General features: G+C 37.2%; 1 protein-coding gene across 7 annotated transcripts in view; it reads right to left on the bottom strand.

Moving 5' to 3' along the window:
- Nucleotides 1-17,959, bottom strand: part of GALNTL6 (polypeptide N-acetylgalactosaminyltransferase like 6) — a 430,986-nt gene that overhangs the window by 120,184 nt on the left and 292,843 nt on the right. For 5 of the 7 annotated variants that reach the window (XR_010303417.1, XM_064148866.1, XM_064148863.1 and 2 more), the window contains exon 5: nt 16,513-16,650. The exons of the other annotated variants lie outside the window; for them this stretch is intronic. Coding sequence is in view for 4 of the 5 variants with exons in the window: in XM_064148866.1 (XP_064004936.1) it covers nt 16,513-16,650 (138 nt within the window). In the remaining variant the exon portion in view is untranslated. The remainder of the gene's footprint in view (nt 1-16,512; nt 16,651-17,959) is intronic. 7 annotated transcript variants of the gene reach the window in all.

The raw sequence follows: 17,959 nt of genomic DNA, 5'->3' as shown, positions 1-17,959 counted from the left end.
CTATTCAGTTTTATACTCTTCACCTAAACTCAAAACCTCAGACCCTTAGAGTCCAAAAGGCTACAATTTAAAAATAATGTATGATAGATTTTCTCCCAAGTCCAAGAAGACTAAAACTCAGTTTTATTAGCAATGTGATGTAGTCTGAAAATAAAGTTAATACGATATTAAAGTTCAGCCAGAGTGATTTGAAGTTCCTAACTCAAAAGTCATTTTCACAGAACAGAAGCATTTGCTTTTCTGCCTGTAATAACCTGAGAAGTTCAGAGTAAAGGCCACTGATGAGCTAGGATGATGGCGCAATGCAACACTGAAATGCTAATTATTTCATCTGAGAAGTGAAACAGCAACAGTGGCCAGCGGCAAGAAACATCTTATGTGCTAGTTTGAGGCTATTTGGAATATTTTAGAGAGAGAAATTAGATTATAGGCTGCAAAAAGGAAACAATGGTGATGTCTACTTCGCTCATAGGCTTGCTGAGATGTATGACAACAAGAACACCTAGATAAAACAGTCAGTGTGTGTCTCTGGGAGCCTGTGCTTTCTCCCTGTGCCGCTTTCTGTGTAACTAATCCTTCTGCTTTGCAAACTCTCTTGCCAATCCTTCAAATAGACCCTGCACATACGATAAACTCTGAGATAAGGTAGAGGGTTAGAAAGAAGGTGGAAGAGTGGTTGGGAGCCCCTCCTGGGGACTCTGATTTCTGGGAGGGGTACTGTGTTTCTGTATTACTTTCAACTTGTGTATTTTCTGTATATAGCTGCACATATTTGTGATACATTGAAAATATCTGCTTGTATATTGTGCTAAGCTGCAAATACAAAGCTTCATTCCTTAACTTCCAGCCGGCTGAGTCTAGTCTGGGTGATTTCATAAGAGTGCGTGTGTGGGGGTGCGTAACACCCAAATCATCACACCTTAAATAACATCTTAGCCCTTAACTGTATCTCAAGAGTGAAACCGATGCCTGAGTCTGCAAGTGCTCTGCCTCCTGTGTGTCTAGTCAGACAGATTAATTCACACTGTGTGGGTTGATGGCACGGTCAAGAGGAATGAAAGAAGCACCAGCTACAACTTGTTCACAGGTACTGGGGCACCTTAAAATGCTCTTCCTTACACACACTCTCTGCCAAATTTATGCTGCCTTTACCCACAATTCATCCACACAGCAATAGTAGGAGAGATCAAAGGTGGGAAAGCATTTGAAAGAGTTTTGAGACTTATTCCCAAGGCTGCCATTGTCTGAGAACAATGTCTTATCCACTGTGGGCACCTGAATGATTTCTTCCAAATTACTTTACATACATCTAAACATTTTAATAACCTAAGTACATACATAAGCTAGAAAAACACCATTTACAAATATCTTCCAATGTATTAGCATACATCAGGCTCAGCTTTCAATACTCGACTGCCCATGAAATATTTCAAATTCCACCCTTTTTTGTGGAAGTTTCATATGTCACAAGTTTTATGTTACAAAAACAAGTTTCTTCACATTCAAAAAGTGATGACTCTTATCACACCGTTGTTAACATGACCTACAAAAAGAGATATGCTGACATTAAGATTCAGATACAGAGGACCTTCCACTGTGATCCTGTTGAAGGTTGAACTTGACATGTTATGAGATATTTGGCTATATATAGCTATATTAGAAATGTCTTGCTGTAATACACGTAGCACCTTCAGCATCTGTGACAGCAGATGATATTTCAATTAAATATGCCCCACACATAATTATTTGGATACAAATGTTTTTATAAACTCTAGAATGACATGTTATTTCATATTTGCACAGCACACTGCTGGCAGACCTAATTATGATAGAGATAAATTCAATGTGTAATAGGATATGCAGTTTTTTTACTTTTATCTTTTTAATGACTGCACAGATTTCACTCTGCTTCTGTTCTCTTTTTAGTCCCTGAAATTGCATTTCACCTTACATTTTTATTTCAGCTTTCTTTAGGCTACATTTTTCATCTACACAGAACTGATACCCTCCTCTTTAAAACCATTCTGGTGATTCTTTCTCCATGCTATTTTGACACTGAGCAAACAGTTTTTTAAGGGGACTGATTTTAAAACAAATTTCAAAAGATACACTCTTCATAAACAAAAATCTGGAGTAAAACTGAAGACACAAAGTATCAAAAAGCTCCCAAGAGTCATAATCAGTTGAAGCTAATTGTCATACTTATGTAAGTAATTCTTACAACAGAATCAATAAAATTAACTCGCAAATTGAATCAGCGGGTGGAAGGTGGGAATGGGGACAAAACTGGCATTTAGACTTGCAGTGTTTCTGAGAAGTGTCAGAACTAGTAACACAGAATACTTGGAGGTCTCTTCCAACCTGACTGACTCTATGATTCTATGATCATAGCAAGGAGTACTACAGAAGACTACTTCTGCTGTCACATATGTCTTGCTATTGGAGCTCCAGGAATTTTCGGTTTTCCAAGCAGACTTTGCTTCAAATGGTGGAAACTGGGTGCTAAAATTCAGCCTACAAATCACATTTTTTCCCTCAGAATGAACTCTTCCCTCCTCCAAGGTGGGGAAAAAAAATAAAAAAAGAGCTTTAAAAATGTTTCATATTAAGGTGAATCTGCAAGCTACTTTTTTATACAATGCTGTTCCTTGAAAACGTCACCAAGTCTTTGGAAGTGTCTTTTACCATATGTAGAGTGATTTTTAGATAGGTTAACTGCAGAAAGCATGGATTGTCAGCATTCTGCATTTCATTCATTTCATTGGTAATAATTACAAGTTTAACATAATTTTTTTAATACAATTTCCTCTAATGTATATTACAGAACAAGTATTTCTCAAATCAAAGTGAAAATTCAATGCAAAGTTTTCTGGTAAATTTTACAGGAGACTCACCCAGAAAAAGATCCCAAAGACTTGTAAAAAGGATGGGGAAAGGGAAGCATTCTGAGTACATGAAACACTGTACAACACATGGGAATTTTTCAATAAATTCTTTCCCCCCACCCTCATGTATTTTACTTTTTTTCCAATTCTCTTTACATGTAAGTCATGGTTGTATGAAGATATAACTGGAGGCTCACAGGCTGCTGTCAGCTCTGCTACAACTAGTTCTATCACTGTTAAAGGCTTTTCACTGTTGTTTCAACAGTCAGGAGACTGAGCCTGGCTCATATGGTATTAATCAGTATACCCCTATATATAGTGAATAGTAGTTCCAAGCTTGACCATCCTGTGCCATCAAATGCTATTTCATACAGTCTGCATGATTTGTGACTGAATCTTAGAAAAACAAGGATATGATAAATATAATACTCTTTGTGACAGCTTGAAAATTCAACTTGCATAGCCTACAAAGATAATAAAAAATATCTATTCAAGGTCTGTATTCTTTCTGGGTAGAACATTTTTCCAAATTATATTGATAATTTTAAGTACTCTAAGTTATATATTTCTTGCACATTAGTGCACCCTAACCACTCTAGCATTTGGAAAAATAAGAATTAGTTCTTAGAGCTCCCCATTACAATCACTGAAAGAAAACTTAAGACTTGAAGCTTATATTGGATGCAGAGGTACTAAAATAGTGGTGAAATATTAATCTTTGCTCCCTAAAGCTTTCTAATAGCTAACTTGCATGTAGATATCCTCAACTCTAGGAAGTCATCAGATTAGCATATACCTCCAGAGTAGTTTCTGATAACATCCTATGTATCTACTGAATACTTCAGTAGAGAACTCTCAAGCTTTATGAAGTCACAGTAATAAAGAATGCATTTAAATGTTCATACTTTTTAAGCACTGTCTAAAAATCTGCATTTTGTTAAGTTTCAAAATAAAGTCTTGCAAACCTCCAAACAAGCAAACAAACCAACCAAGAAACCAACCAAAAAAACCCCAAACAAGTTGATAAATCAACTGCTGTCAAACGGAGCAAATCCTCTATTAGTAGAATTTCTCTCTCAAATACACACCATAACTAAAGATGCTCCATTTGATAGGCAAGCCCCAGTGTGAGGTTTCAAGAACTGTAGCTTCATAACAGAAAGCTTTCAACAGGAATACAAGTTATCCCTTTGCCTCCCTCAAACCCCAAATAAACAATAAAATGTGGAATATGTACAGGAGAAACTGTAAAAGTAGCTTACAACCAGAAAAATTGCATGATTGTATTATACCACAAAACACTCTATCATATAAACTGAGTTTTAGTTATTTTAATATATATATTATTTATGCAGATTAATAATTATAATATGTACTATTTTAAACACATTCCTTTCCCAAATTGATAAACACAGAAGCCTTGTTTGATGAATAAGGGATTGCTGAAGTACTTGATCTCAGTGAAAGCAAAAATAAAACCTTTCTGTCACCAGAGGAGAAATGGCAATTCAGGAGCTGTTGGAAGTACTTTTCATGAGCTCAGTGGGACAGAACAAAACCTCTGGTCTGTAATCTCCTGATTCTTTCCAGTTTTAGCAGGCCTCTCATTTGACAAGTTTCTGCATCAGAAACCTCTAATTTGCAAGCCAGAACAGTGGTCTTCTGTATTCCACACAAGACACCAAGAAAAACCCAAGTCCTACCTGCCATACACAAGTCTTCAGCAGGTGCTCTGCAGCTGGAGAAGCTGTGCAGGCTTCCTTTGGCACAACTGCTTCCACATCCTTCTACTAAATTTGAATGGGTCTCTCCACATCCAACTGACTTTAAGTGAAAAGGCTGGGTGCAGGGAAAGCAGCAACAAGGTATTATGTGCCTGAGAGTACCATTTCATAATTCTCTACATATAAATATCAAAAGGCATTTAACTGCTATCATTTAATGCCAGATCCTTATGGCTCTGGGTTTGATTTTTGTTGTAGGTTTTTTTTTCCTTTTTCCCATGTGTGCTAATGACAGCAATTGGATAAAGCTCCTGGTGAGCATACTCACAGCTCTATTTAGGGATACAAAAATACACAGTTGCTGTCTTAAGAGAGAAAGTGAGGATTTTCAATATTTATGAGGTTGTGAATGTGTGAAAGAATTTGTTGTCCTCAGATGCTTCCATACAGTCTAAGGAAAGATATTCTGTGATAAATGGTAGCTGCTAGCCAAATCAAAAGCATTACCCTGTCCCTACACTTTCAAGTAGGTTGTGCAGTCTGAAGAAGGAACCATGGGAAGAGGAGTTCAATAAGTTTATCACTTATTATTATTGAACCACTCTGTGCCTGTCTCAGATTGAACAGGTAACAGAGTGCATTATCAGCCTTCAGTGTTAATGAAATCTTGGACTAAAGTAACCTCAGGGGTTTCTTTACTTTTTGTCACGTTAAAGCTTGTGTCAAGGTTATTTTTCTGTTCCACTTGATATAATTTGCCTGGTTTTAATATGAGAAATTCACAAGGTATTTCTTTAACCATAAATGATTTCAGGATAATACTGGAATGGAAGCAAACAAAGAAGAATTGACTAACACAGGAGATGAGATTTTCAATTGGACTAATTAACAGAGCTGTACCTGTATTCTACTAGAATTCCCCCATGTAGCTTTAAAGTATTCAGAGCTTTGAAGTTTTCAGATGACTTGACAGTCCATATATGGTTCCTGATACCAGAGATGAGAAAGATGTCACACCATCTACCTATTTTCTCAAGGTTTGCAATATACTTCTTCTATAGCACAAAATCAGGCCTCAGAAAGTGGGATGGAACATTAAAACATGAGACTGGACACCTAACAGGGAAGAAGTATAACCTTGAGCTGTATTATGACCATTTAACTCACAAAACTTTGATTCTAGCAAAGAAAGGAACGAGGTGGAACCATGGAAGTCTATATCTATTCTTCTCATTAATAGCCATAGAGTGTGGCTATCATACCTTACGTTAAAGTTTCTCCCAGATTTTCTGTGTCTGTCTTTTGATTACTGCCAAAATTACGACCCTCGTGCAGCAGAAATCTGGAATGGGAAGCTAGTCCCAGTGAGCTGTGTATGAGGTATAGCTGAAAGTCCAGACTAGACCCACATCTGCCTTCACTTGAATGCAGGATCTTATGTGGAGCTTTAGGCACCTGGGTATGTCTGTTAGTTTAGTGCAGTACTGGTGTAGTGCACAGGAGCTTTAACAGCAGGTAGGAGCATAAACAGCCTATGACATGAGGGTAACTACAACACACAGATCTCAGACAATCTGTACTAATGAGATATTTTGCTGCCAAATTTTCCCTCAGGTCAGCTGAGAACTAGCAACTCTCCTGCTATTAACCTCTCTGAACCTCCAGAATGACCACACCAACCCCCAAACTGTGTAACAGGAATAGCCCTGGTCCCTGCCCTCTCCCAAACCATGCATGGGAACTCTTCTGTATGGTTGGCTGTCTCAGGCTAAAGCCTCTTCTATCAGTTTAAAATGTTTAGCCATCTAGACCACCAGTTTAAGTACACGTGCCTGGTACTGTTCAGTTTATGGCTACAGACCTTGTCCCAAATACTTCAGGTATCACTTTGTAAGATAAACGAAATCTGTCATCTACACTGATAGATCTTTTGCCGTTCTTCCCACTGATGTTGGGTTTTCTGGACCACTTACTACAAAATCAGGTCAACTCCACAATTTAGAAATGAAAAAAATCCATTTCCCCATATATAAAGAAGCTTTGTTGTCCTTCCACATAAAGGAAAGGGATGAAATCAGATATTCTGTAGTATCTGGCAGCTCCTTTCATTACATGTAATCAAATGTAGGATTAGTAAATGAAAAACACTGTTGGCTGCACGTGTTCCTGCAAAATCTTTCCTGATTTATCTGTACATTAACAAAAGCTAAGAAGCACAATCCATTATATTTACTCTCTCTCTCTCTCTGTTTCAAAATCCTGATTATCTTGGGATGAGACTAGTTACAGATTCTTTGGCTATGGCATAAGGGACATGATTTTTTTTCTATTGTGACAGAGCATAGTTATTTTGTCAATAGCTACCTGCTAAAGTAGACACAACTACCCTTGCCAAAACAGTAAGAAAACTAGTTTTCATCCTCCATAGAAGGAGAGCCATAAACGCAATGTCTACTAAATAGTATAGAAAAAGTAATGTATCTTAAAAGAATCTGAAAGCAAAGCCAATAGTAATTATCCATCTTTGTAACTCCCATTTCAGCCCACAGAAATACAGAATACTTATGAGAGCTCTTGTAAAACACACCAGTGTGTAAACATTACAGTACTAAGTATTAATGTCTTGTTGGACCACATTCAAGTCCTCCACAGAATTCAGAGAGACACAGTGCAAGTGCCAGAGTCTACATTCAGCCTTCTCATGCAATTGTTAAGCTTGAAGAACTTGATTCCTGTCTGACAGTTTTCTTTAGCCCCTCTTGGTTTAGCTGCTACTACAACATAACACACTGGAGAAGTCTTAATTGAAACAGTAGCTCTCAGACTCCTAACACCTGGCTTGCCAAATCTTAACACTGGAGTTGGACAACTTTTCATACTGGGATATTTGTCAAAAAAACATTCAGAACCAGAAGAATTACACTTGGAATATTTTAGAAGCAACAACAGACCTCCATTCCATTTTGATTCAGTTGACAGAGAAAGAAGGGCACACTGACAGAAGCAACTCAATGTGCCAAATTCAATTAATTGAAGAAGAAACACTAGTCAAATTAATGTTTAATTTCCACCTAATTAAACAATTTCTGTGCTGTTCATCTTTTCTAAATATGGAATGTTTTACAAAGAATTTACTGTACTGTTTAGGCATCTTTGCTAGAGAGCAGATTGTTATTATACTGTTTCTAAAGGTATTGCAGGGTCTAGATTAAGTGACATAGTTAGAGAATCAGTTGTGTGAAACCAACTCTGGCTTTCCTGAAGGGTAATTACTGAACTATATCCCCACAGGCAACAACCTGCAGGCAAAGTCAGCAACCCTGGGAAAGGTGCTGTTTTCAAACAGGGATGAGGAATGGGAACAAGCCAAACTGTGTGCAAATCATCTGAAGCACTTCTCTAAACTCACTGATACTGTAAACCAGGAAAGATTTACCCAGCTATGTAAACCTCACACTTGACTACTAGAGTGCTTCTGCCAAAGTAGTTTTTTCATGGACCACACAGACTGCGGAATGATCACCATGGTAAATACTCAAAAAGTAACTGGATGAGGACCAAAGCAACCTGCTTTACCTCTGATGTCAATGTCTTCCAACTTTGATTACTTTTTGATTCTTAAAGAAAATAAGATTTAAAAAAAAAATGGAAAATTATTAGCACATATGAAGAGTTTGTATACTACTAAGCATTTTTAAGATCAAGTTAAGTAGTTATGATAGAGAAGGTCTTGGGCAATTATGTTCTTTCATCAGGTGAGTTAAAACTTTGCTTGTTCTCAACTCACCAATGAGCTTTTCTAAACGAGTAAGAACTAGTTGTGTAAGATTAAAACAGGCTCTGACTCCTCTTTATGTATCCTGGGGCCCTAAAATCCATTAAAGGTGATGTTTCATGAACATTTTAAGATGACAGTTCCAAAAGAAGCCAATTTGCTCACTGTTTCTCCCCACCACTTGATCTTGTTCCTTTTATGCTGGCACAACCATTTATGCAGCTGTGTTGTAAATCAAATTAGGGAAATTCAGGTCAAAAGTACTTGGTTTATTTATTTATTTTAAAGGCCATTTTGCTTTTAGAGGCATTAGTGAATTACTTGTGACAGCATGGCTGAAGATTATGGAAGCTGATGATTTTGTAGACAAGGAAAGGAAATGATGTACAGATATCCAGAAATGTGCAAAATTTAGGCATGAAAGCCATTAAGAGGCGAGAAATTAACTAAGATGCCCCAAACCTTTCCCTTTTAGCAGTATTTTCTTCACAGAAAAGTGTAATTAATTCAGTTACCTATTAATGCAATTATTTTATTTACAGAACTTAAAAGGTTTCTGCTTAAGACAGACTATATTTTATTAATCACATTGTACTAAGCAATTTCCAGGAGGACACATTAATATTAATACTTGCAAACAAACAAAAAGCTGCTTTACTCTGCCTTAATAATTAAAACCAAATTGCACTTTTTTTTCCCTTCCATGCACAAGTCAGCTTTTCTCTCTGCAAATATTTAGTTAAGCCTGAAGGATAATGCATAATTTGATTGATCTGGGTTGATATTTTAAACATAAAGCCACAAGCCTACTTGACAGTGGTAAGACACTGGCAAGATACAGCAAGCAAGTATGAGATACACATTGTTAGCAAGTGCAGAAAATACTTGCATTTCATTCACTTTGAGAAAAAAATACTCTTATAGTTCTAAAGCATCTGAGGAAACTTTGTCAAAGTTAAACTCTTTTTGACTTCCATACAAAAATCAACTAACTTCTTTGCAATCCAAAGCTGAAAGGATCCCAAGAAAAATAGCATCTGTAGCATGACAACTGAATCTCAGTATTTAATGCCTGAGTTCACATAATATATGGTATTTTCCTCCATCTGGTACCTTCAGTGTAGTGGCTTTGTACCCAAATGTTTAGCATGCGTGACTACGTTTGTGCATTTGAAAACAGCAGTGGACAGCAATCACAGATCTTTGCACTAAGGTTCTGAAGTGTTGAAAGCTTATTGTCACTGAAGTCCAGCTAATTCAGTAGACTTCTCTCTAGCATGGTATAATATCAAACTAAATGCTTCCCTGAGTAATCATGAAGTTTCCTTTGAGTCAGTGCAAAGCTTACAAACCCATCGTTTGGAATGCTGATTACAGCCACCTCTCCAGCATTCACCTGTGCTCGATGTGCACCTATCTCAATAAATGTCCCTGAGAGTCTCCAATTAATTAATTATAAAGCCATCTTTATGCGTTTCATTTAATTTAAGTGTATCAGATCATTGCTGTAATTAACTTGCTGCATGAAGGCTAATTAAACTAACTTCTGGGTCACAACACACATATTGTTACTAAAACCATTATTTAAAATGGCAAGCATACTTTTTTACAAGTTGCAGAAAAAAAATATATGAACAATACTATTTATTAGAGGACAGTCAAAGTTTGCTGTGCTCTGGTAGCTCAAAGGACAACTGTCCAGTGCAATTCATTCTGTGAAAACTGAGTGAAAACATGGCATGCTGCAAAATCCAGCATGCTTATGCTTCACACTGATTTCACAGAGGTGTAAAGGACTCAACAAAGCCTAGGAACATGCAGACTGCTGTCTCCAGTTATGCTGTTCTTTCACTAGATTGTCAGAATGCAGACAAGCCATCCCCCTAGCATTTCCTCTTCTTCCTTTCCAAACTCCAGGCAAAGGGAACACAGGGGACACAGTCAATTAGAAGAAGTAATACACAATTACATAAAACTACATCTACCTAAAATGTGGAGCTAACAATAGCAATTTTAGAGTTACCAGGCTATTCTTGTCAAATGGAGCAGAAAAGGAAGTTACTTCTGGGTAATACCCCCACACAGAGAAATGTACAAACCAATCTTCAGTTATTTTTAGTACTTTAAGAAGTATTTTGAGGGAAAAAAGTAATGAAGCAGCCTGCTACAATGCTTCTGAAATAATTGCTAAGGTTTCGAAAGCATCTGCTACACATTTTCTCCTGAGGCCAGAGAAGGGTGGAGATCTAATCTGTAAAGATCCTGGGCAGTGGGAATCTATGCCATTTATGAGAAGTTTTGTTAAGTGCTATTCATCTGCAATTTTGATACAACTTGAAAATTGGATGCACATCCCCTCCCCACTTCCCCATTTTGTAAGCTTTCAGTAAGAAACTTCACAAAGTATTAGCTTTGAACTCTTGCCTTTTTTTCCATCATCTTGCTTTTTTTGTTTGCTCTCTTTGATAGATTTTAAATAATGACTGAAATAGAGTTACATCTGAAGTGGTATTTGGCACTATGCTTTTCTGTTTACTGTCACCTTTTGATAAAGTATTTTCTACCTATGCAAAAGTGATTCTTCCAGAGACAAATGTTACACTTTCAATCTCAGTTTCACAGAGCATACACAAAGCAGTCTTCTGACTTCTCTGGCTGGGAGTGTCACATGCAATCACAAATCCTCCTCTATATTATCTCTCAAGAAACTAACACACATCTTTGTAAGCAATGAACACACTTTTACTGCCCCCAAAGCAACATCTAAAGGTATGTCAAATTTCTGTAGAACTTTGATGAGCATGAAACAAATATATATTTATATATAAATGTGAATATCACTCTCAGAAATGTCCCCAAATGGGGATATAGTAATGTAGGGTGTGGAAAACACCAGCAGTTCTTTCTTTCCTCAAGTACTTTACTTCCTTTACCATGGAAATACCACGTCCTTTCCAAATTTATTGCTACAATAGTTGTTTCCCAATACTATTTTATGAGGAAATGTAATACAAACATCCCCTCAATGTCTCTTGAGTTGGACTGTGCTCTCAGTACTTTAAAATCTTCAGAAATTGTGTGGTGCACAAATGTGGAAGGCAGGAAGCAGGTCAAGTGGCCCTTTCAAACCTTTGATCTCTACCTCCCTCTTAAAGGTCAGAAGCTAGCTCTTAACCAGCTCCCAGTCTGTCTCGCGCCAATTTTCAGGCTCAAGTTCTAGAAACTCCTTATGGAAAGGAAAAGAAGCAGTAATGGATTCAACTTTCAAGCCTGTTTGTTGGTGGGCAGTTTCTGTGTGCAAAAGCTATTCATCATGATGTTCTTCCTACAAGTAACAGGCTGCCACTTTTCCCAGCTCTAAGCATGAAGAAAATCTCCACTTTTTCCTTCCTGCAATGCAGTTTCCAGAAATACACAGCATTTCTGCTTTGCAACTCTGCAGTGGTCCCAGGAGCTATTCCATTCAAATTTCTTTTGATCTGGCACAAAAGCATTCTGTTTGCTCCCCTTCAGACCTCTTCACCAACTAAAACTGTTACCGAAGCTTGGAAACCACACTTAAAGTTTCACATATTGCGGAGATCTTATCTTGGAAATGAGATGTCAACACAACTGTCTCTTTCACCAGACACATGTAAACTCAGTTTTCTCCACGACTCATTGCTACATCAGCTTGATAGTCCTCTTCAGCCCCTCTAACAACTGCCTTGCTCCAGGGCCCTTCTCGGTTATTACCTTATCCATGTTTTATATATCTGTAAAAAGTATCATGTCTTTCACCACATGAAAAAATTACAGATACAACTCTTAATAAATGCCATAGAGTAAACATAACTGGGGGAGCTAAGTAGATCACAAGTAGGTTAGCAGGAAATTACAGCACATATAGTGGGAAAACCTCCCCCACATAAGTGACACTATGTACACAATCAGTGAGAAATACTAAGCAGGAGAATGCAAAGGGTATTAGACGCTTCTTCCCAACAAATAACTCACGCTGGATCCTTTCAAACCTTATCCCAACAGTGCAGACATAACAGTTATTTGGTAGTCTCAAAACGTTCCGAGGCTGCTGTCTTTATTATAATGATTATTATAGTTTAATGATAACTGCTACACCAACTCATACATTTTTAACTTCGACATTTCATTGTTGCTACTCTGCCAGTTTATGGTGTACCAACTTCAATTAATGTAGCTTTATGCAGGTCAGTTTGATGCATTATAAATCCTGCTGCTACACTGCTGCCCATGATAGAGTAACCTCTTGGCATCTGCTCAAGCACCGAATTACATTTTTACTCAACTACCACAATTGTTTCAGTATTTTTGTTCAACAACCAAGGACAGATGCTGATGAAGGCCAAGAAGGAAAAGGGCTTCCATGCTATAATGGTACAAACTACAATGGAGTAAAATTGAGGTCCCTACAAATCTAAACCATTCTATGATTCTATGAACAGAACAAAAAAAAAATCTTACTCTTTAGAAGTCAACTGCATTGCCTGCAATTAGCTTTACAGAACATGAACGACATCAAATTATAAAGAAGCTGTGGTAATCTGTAAAACTCTCACTGAGGGGGTTCACTGTCTGACAGCCGTATGACGTTATACTGCTTTTAAGTGCATTCTCTGGACTTCATCTGCACCCATCTCCTTGCTTTCACTTTTAAAACAGTAAGACCAGTTTTGTGAGTCACTACTATTGTTAGTCTTACTGTGTTCCCGATATCCTAAATGAAGAAACAAGCCAAGGTGGAGAAGAGAAATGAAAAGGTCTTTTGCAGATAATTGTAGATTTGTGGAAAGACAAACTGGAGGGACTCAATGGATGGAGAGGTGGATGGGTGCTACAGGTAAAGGAAGGAAAAGCAAAAGTAAGAAATAAAAATGGAGTGCAGCAGTTTTCTCCATGTTTTATACAACATTTTTGCTTGAGCTTTGCAGTCCCTCCTTTTTACAGACATTTCTGTCTTAAAGTGCATCTTGCTCTTGCAGCTTCTAAATATGTTTTTAAAGTGTAACTTCTTGCAATATCACTGAATGCTCTTCAGTGTTGAGAGATGATCTTTAGTGATCTAGAGGCAGCTATTCTCATCCCTCTACTTTGAGGCAAGAGGAACTGTAACTTCATTTTCATGGCAAATATTTAGGTCATGTATACTTAGAAGCACTCAGTGCTGGAAATGCCACCAGTGACAGAAGTAGTCTAGGTTGATAGTGACAGACAAAACAGGAAAAAAGGATGGTGTAATTAAGGACTCATTGTATAACCATACACAATGTAGTCCCATTCATATGTTGGGCCAGAAAGCAAGGCTTACTTAGTGTCCATTTGGGCACTAATTCAAGGTTTACTGGATGTAATGGATGCATGACAACTTTTGGTCTAAAGAACATAACCATGGAGCTTTCAAAGAAGTGGTGATCACACTCTTATTGAGAAGATAGCCATACAGAGACAGACTAAAGGTCCATCTCACTCAGTATCCTATTGCTGTCAGACACTGACTTTTAAAACACCACAAAACCAACACTCAGTTTAGTGATTTTCTAAAGTGCTGCTTTTTATAGACTGCCTTTTTTTCTGTTTTACTTGCTTTCTTTTTAGGCTAGTTTTAGCTGCAGTGTTCATCCAGGAGTGGAGTCTAATCTCATCCACCTTTTGTGACAAAATTCAGGAAGAAACAAGCAGACTGCAATAGTGAAATCATTGTTACCTACTCTATCATTACTAGGCCAAACTTCATTCTGATGTGTTCATAAGTTAGCTATTGCTTTGCTATAACACTTAGATGCAGCAATGCATTTGCAGGATCCTGGACTAAATGGAAAAAAAATAGCTCTAAGATTGCAAGCTCTAAGTGAGACATTTCTTCTTGTAGGACTCCCTTCAAACACCATGAAGAGGTACTTGTCAAACACCATGAGAGTACGCACTATCAGCTGATACTACTATTCAGTTCTAGGAGTGGGAGAAGGTAGAAAAATAATTATCAGTAAGAGTAGAAAAGCCTGCAAGAAAGAGGAAACTTCACAGTAAAACAAAAATAATTGAGAATAAACTGTGAGAAGCTACATTTAAGTGACAAAAATTAATGCTGGTGTACTCTCTCCTTTCCTACTTTCTAAATCTCCACACACCTTTAATATTACAGCTAAGGACAATCTCTTCTCCCAGACTACACGCAGTGTGGATGAGGGATCCTGTCATTATGGAAATGTTGGACCATAATGTCTGTTGGAGCAATGCCATCTTAGCCAGTACTAGACACGTACAGGCAATAAGACACAAAGAACTTCACACTTTCTAACGATTTTCATATAATAATCTACAGCCAAGATACTGAATTTTGAATGAGTCTGAATGCAGATGCCTTGAGGAAGAGTCAGTCATCTCTGGATACGCTGCCAAAGTGTGCTATCAAATATTCATGCCATTTTCAAGGCATTTGTTATTATCTTATGATGATACTTTCTGTCTGTTGTGAAGATAGCAACAAGACCTTCCAGTATTGCATAATTCTTCTCCCTCACCTAGTGCAAAACTAATATATTTGGTTTCCAGTTTATCTTGCTCACAGAAACATAAAAAATCTCACCCAAGATTATAAAAGTAAAATATTCAAATAAGTATTTTTTAATGCTGTGCTATTATCATCATCACTTCCACAGATGATTTCACCAAACCCTACTGAAGAGTTTAGGTTCATTATTCTTTATGCTCCAACTCTGAACTAACCTTTAGAAGACAAAATTCTGCTTTACTGTGTAGTTCTTGCACTGTGGCCCTATGATTACCTATCAGCTGACACCTGCAAACTACAGCATGACTGTCTACCCACATCAGTACTACTAACCACAGTCATTGACAGTACATGTTACTGATGCAACCAACCAGCAGGACTGAGAGGTAAACACTTTGTAAAACAGAGAAGAGAAATGCAATTAGAAAAACGAAGACAAATCAAAGCATTGAGCATAGGGACCAACAGAAAGCTGACAGCAAAGTGAATAATTCACAACAGATTCTTTAGGAAATGCTGCATATTTAGATGCTGATACTATAGACACTGTAGTATACAGCATGCAACACTAGATTTTGAGTGTGCTGCTTAATTGTTTCCAAAAGTCTCATGCCTGTTTCTTAACAGAATGAACTAGGGTTGCAGTCATAGGACTTGAAAATTCTAAAATTTTATGTGACTGTGGCTTTCTTCTTAAAGTGGAAAAAAAAGTGAGAGTGGATTCTAAATTATGGTAATAGCAAAACTACTGAGCATTATATTTAGGCTGAAGCTTTATTCCTAGAGTTTAAAACTGAAGCCAGTGGGTCAATAGAAGGACACCTATTGATGGGGCTAGTCACTACCTCCAGTAGTCTGCAGCAAATTCAGTCACACATAGTGGGATTCTCTTAAGTTTGATATCTAAAGGCTGTTTTCAGACTTGTGTTTGCACTCTTTGTATTTGTGGCTTTCATGAAGACTTTGAGTAGACTGACTGCCTCCTGAGCCTACCTTTTTCCTTCAAATTGCTTCATGTGGCAAAGGAAAGTAGGTAGAGGAAATAGACATCTCGAGAAGTATATAATCTGAGTTTTTCAGAAACTGTTACTCCTGTTCATGCCCCTTGAAGATTCAGTTCTGATAAAATCAGGCATATATGCTGTATGGATGACAGAGGAATGGGCATGCAGCTGCACTGGTCAGTAAATGTAGGCATATTTTTTTTCAGCTAATAAATTAGTCCTTCAAAGCATAACCTTTTCTTCTGCTAGTGTGATTTTTTTTTAAGAATAGAAATACAGATGTTGAGTGGAGCTCTTAATTATGTTGAAATGAGAATGGTGTAGATTAGAGGGAAAAAAATCTTTGCTGCAGGGAGTGCAGTGTATGCATGTTCTTTTGTGATAATGTAATTTTGCTGTGTGCTACTGAGTCATGCGTTGGCACTTCCTAAGAGTGGCTAAAACGAGATAGGTGTTAAGGAAAAAAAAGAAAAAAGAAAATAATATTTTAAAAAAAAGAGAAGAGCAACAAGGAAAAAAATAGAAGAAACAAAACAAAGCAAGGCTGTGGGTAGTTTTCTTATAACATTAAGATAACTTGCTCTTGGATACATACCAGACCTGCCATTCAATGACCCAACTCCTCTCACAACTGGGTAAATCAGGAATAAAAATTGTAAGTTCTCCCTATTTAGAACATCGTAAGCAGAATCTTCAGTACCTTTGACATATTCTTGTGCCTTGTCACTATTATCTGCAGACACAGAATTACAAAATGAGATTACGCACAGAAAAATTTCTACTGTCTCCTCTACAGAATTTAGTCACAATATATTTGACTGGGTAAAACAAAAAAAGTTGATGGTGTTTTTGCTGTTACTGCTGCTATTTTTAAAAGTAAGGATGTTTTCTTGAAGAGTTTTACACTTCTAAAAAACAATGACGACACTCTCTAATTGAGATGGTGAATCAGCATGGTAAGGGCACAAAGACAGTAGCAGCTTGCATTTGCTCAGAGCTGCTGTGAATATTGCACTGCAAAGAACATAGATCTGATTAGTTTTTAATATGATTACACTGAGAATTTTTACTCAGCAACCCCAGCATTTGTTTATCATTATCTACTTACTAGGCATGACCTCAGACAAGAAAAAAACACTGTAATTATTGTACTACCAGTAAAGATGATGATAATATTAAAATGTAGAACTCATTATTACTAGAGATCAACAACCAAGGATCAGACCTCTAAAAACACTGCAACATGACAAAACAATAACCAGCCCATAGAAAACATCTCAAACTGCAGACAAATTAATGCGTGAAACCTTAGCCTATAAATGAAAATGAGAAATGTACCTGATTATCTCAAATATCACAGGTTTATTTAATATCAGCCAGCATTAGGCAGTAGATATTCCATTATGTAGGGCCTATTTTCCACTACGTAAGGAAATACATTTTCCCTTGTGGCCCTACAGTGTTTCTACAAAATTTCTTTCTGACGGGAAGCATTGAGCCCTTTATATATGGCAATGAAGAACATTTTAGAACAGAAACAGGCTGTGCAAGTTTTAAGTCAGGTGGCTGGCTACACTCTGACAGAAACACACCCATTATTTCAGTGAAAGAAACCTGCGGAACAAAAGTCTTTAAATATTAGTCATGGATCATTTCACAAGAAGTGATAAAAACCCCAGTAATCAGTTTGCAAACTGCACTGCATTTTCTCTTAAAGACCTCTAAGAATCTGAGCACACAGTTATTGAAAATTTCAAGTAGAATCACAGAATCAACCAGGTTGGAAGAGACCTCCAAGATTATCCAGTCCAACCTATCCCCCAGCCCTGTCCAGTCAACTAGACCATGGCAAGTCAGATTCTTTTGTCAATATATGGTCACGTCACTGTATACAGCAGAAACATAAAATTATTTTATTCTGAAAAATATACTATTAAAAATTCAATCCACTTGAAGTATAAGAAGTAATTATTATATCAATTACTATATACATTTGAAATTATAGCACCTCTATTCTCAGTTTTAAATTACAAGTTGAAAGT

Source organism: Pogoniulus pusillus, chromosome 9, assembly GCF_015220805.1.
Source record: "Pogoniulus pusillus isolate bPogPus1 chromosome 9, bPogPus1.pri, whole genome shotgun sequence".
Classification (NCBI taxonomy): Eukaryota; Metazoa; Chordata; class Aves; order Piciformes; family Lybiidae; genus Pogoniulus; species Pogoniulus pusillus.
Note: the sequence above shows the minus strand (reverse complement) of the source record. Positions and strands in the feature narration are given on the sequence as shown.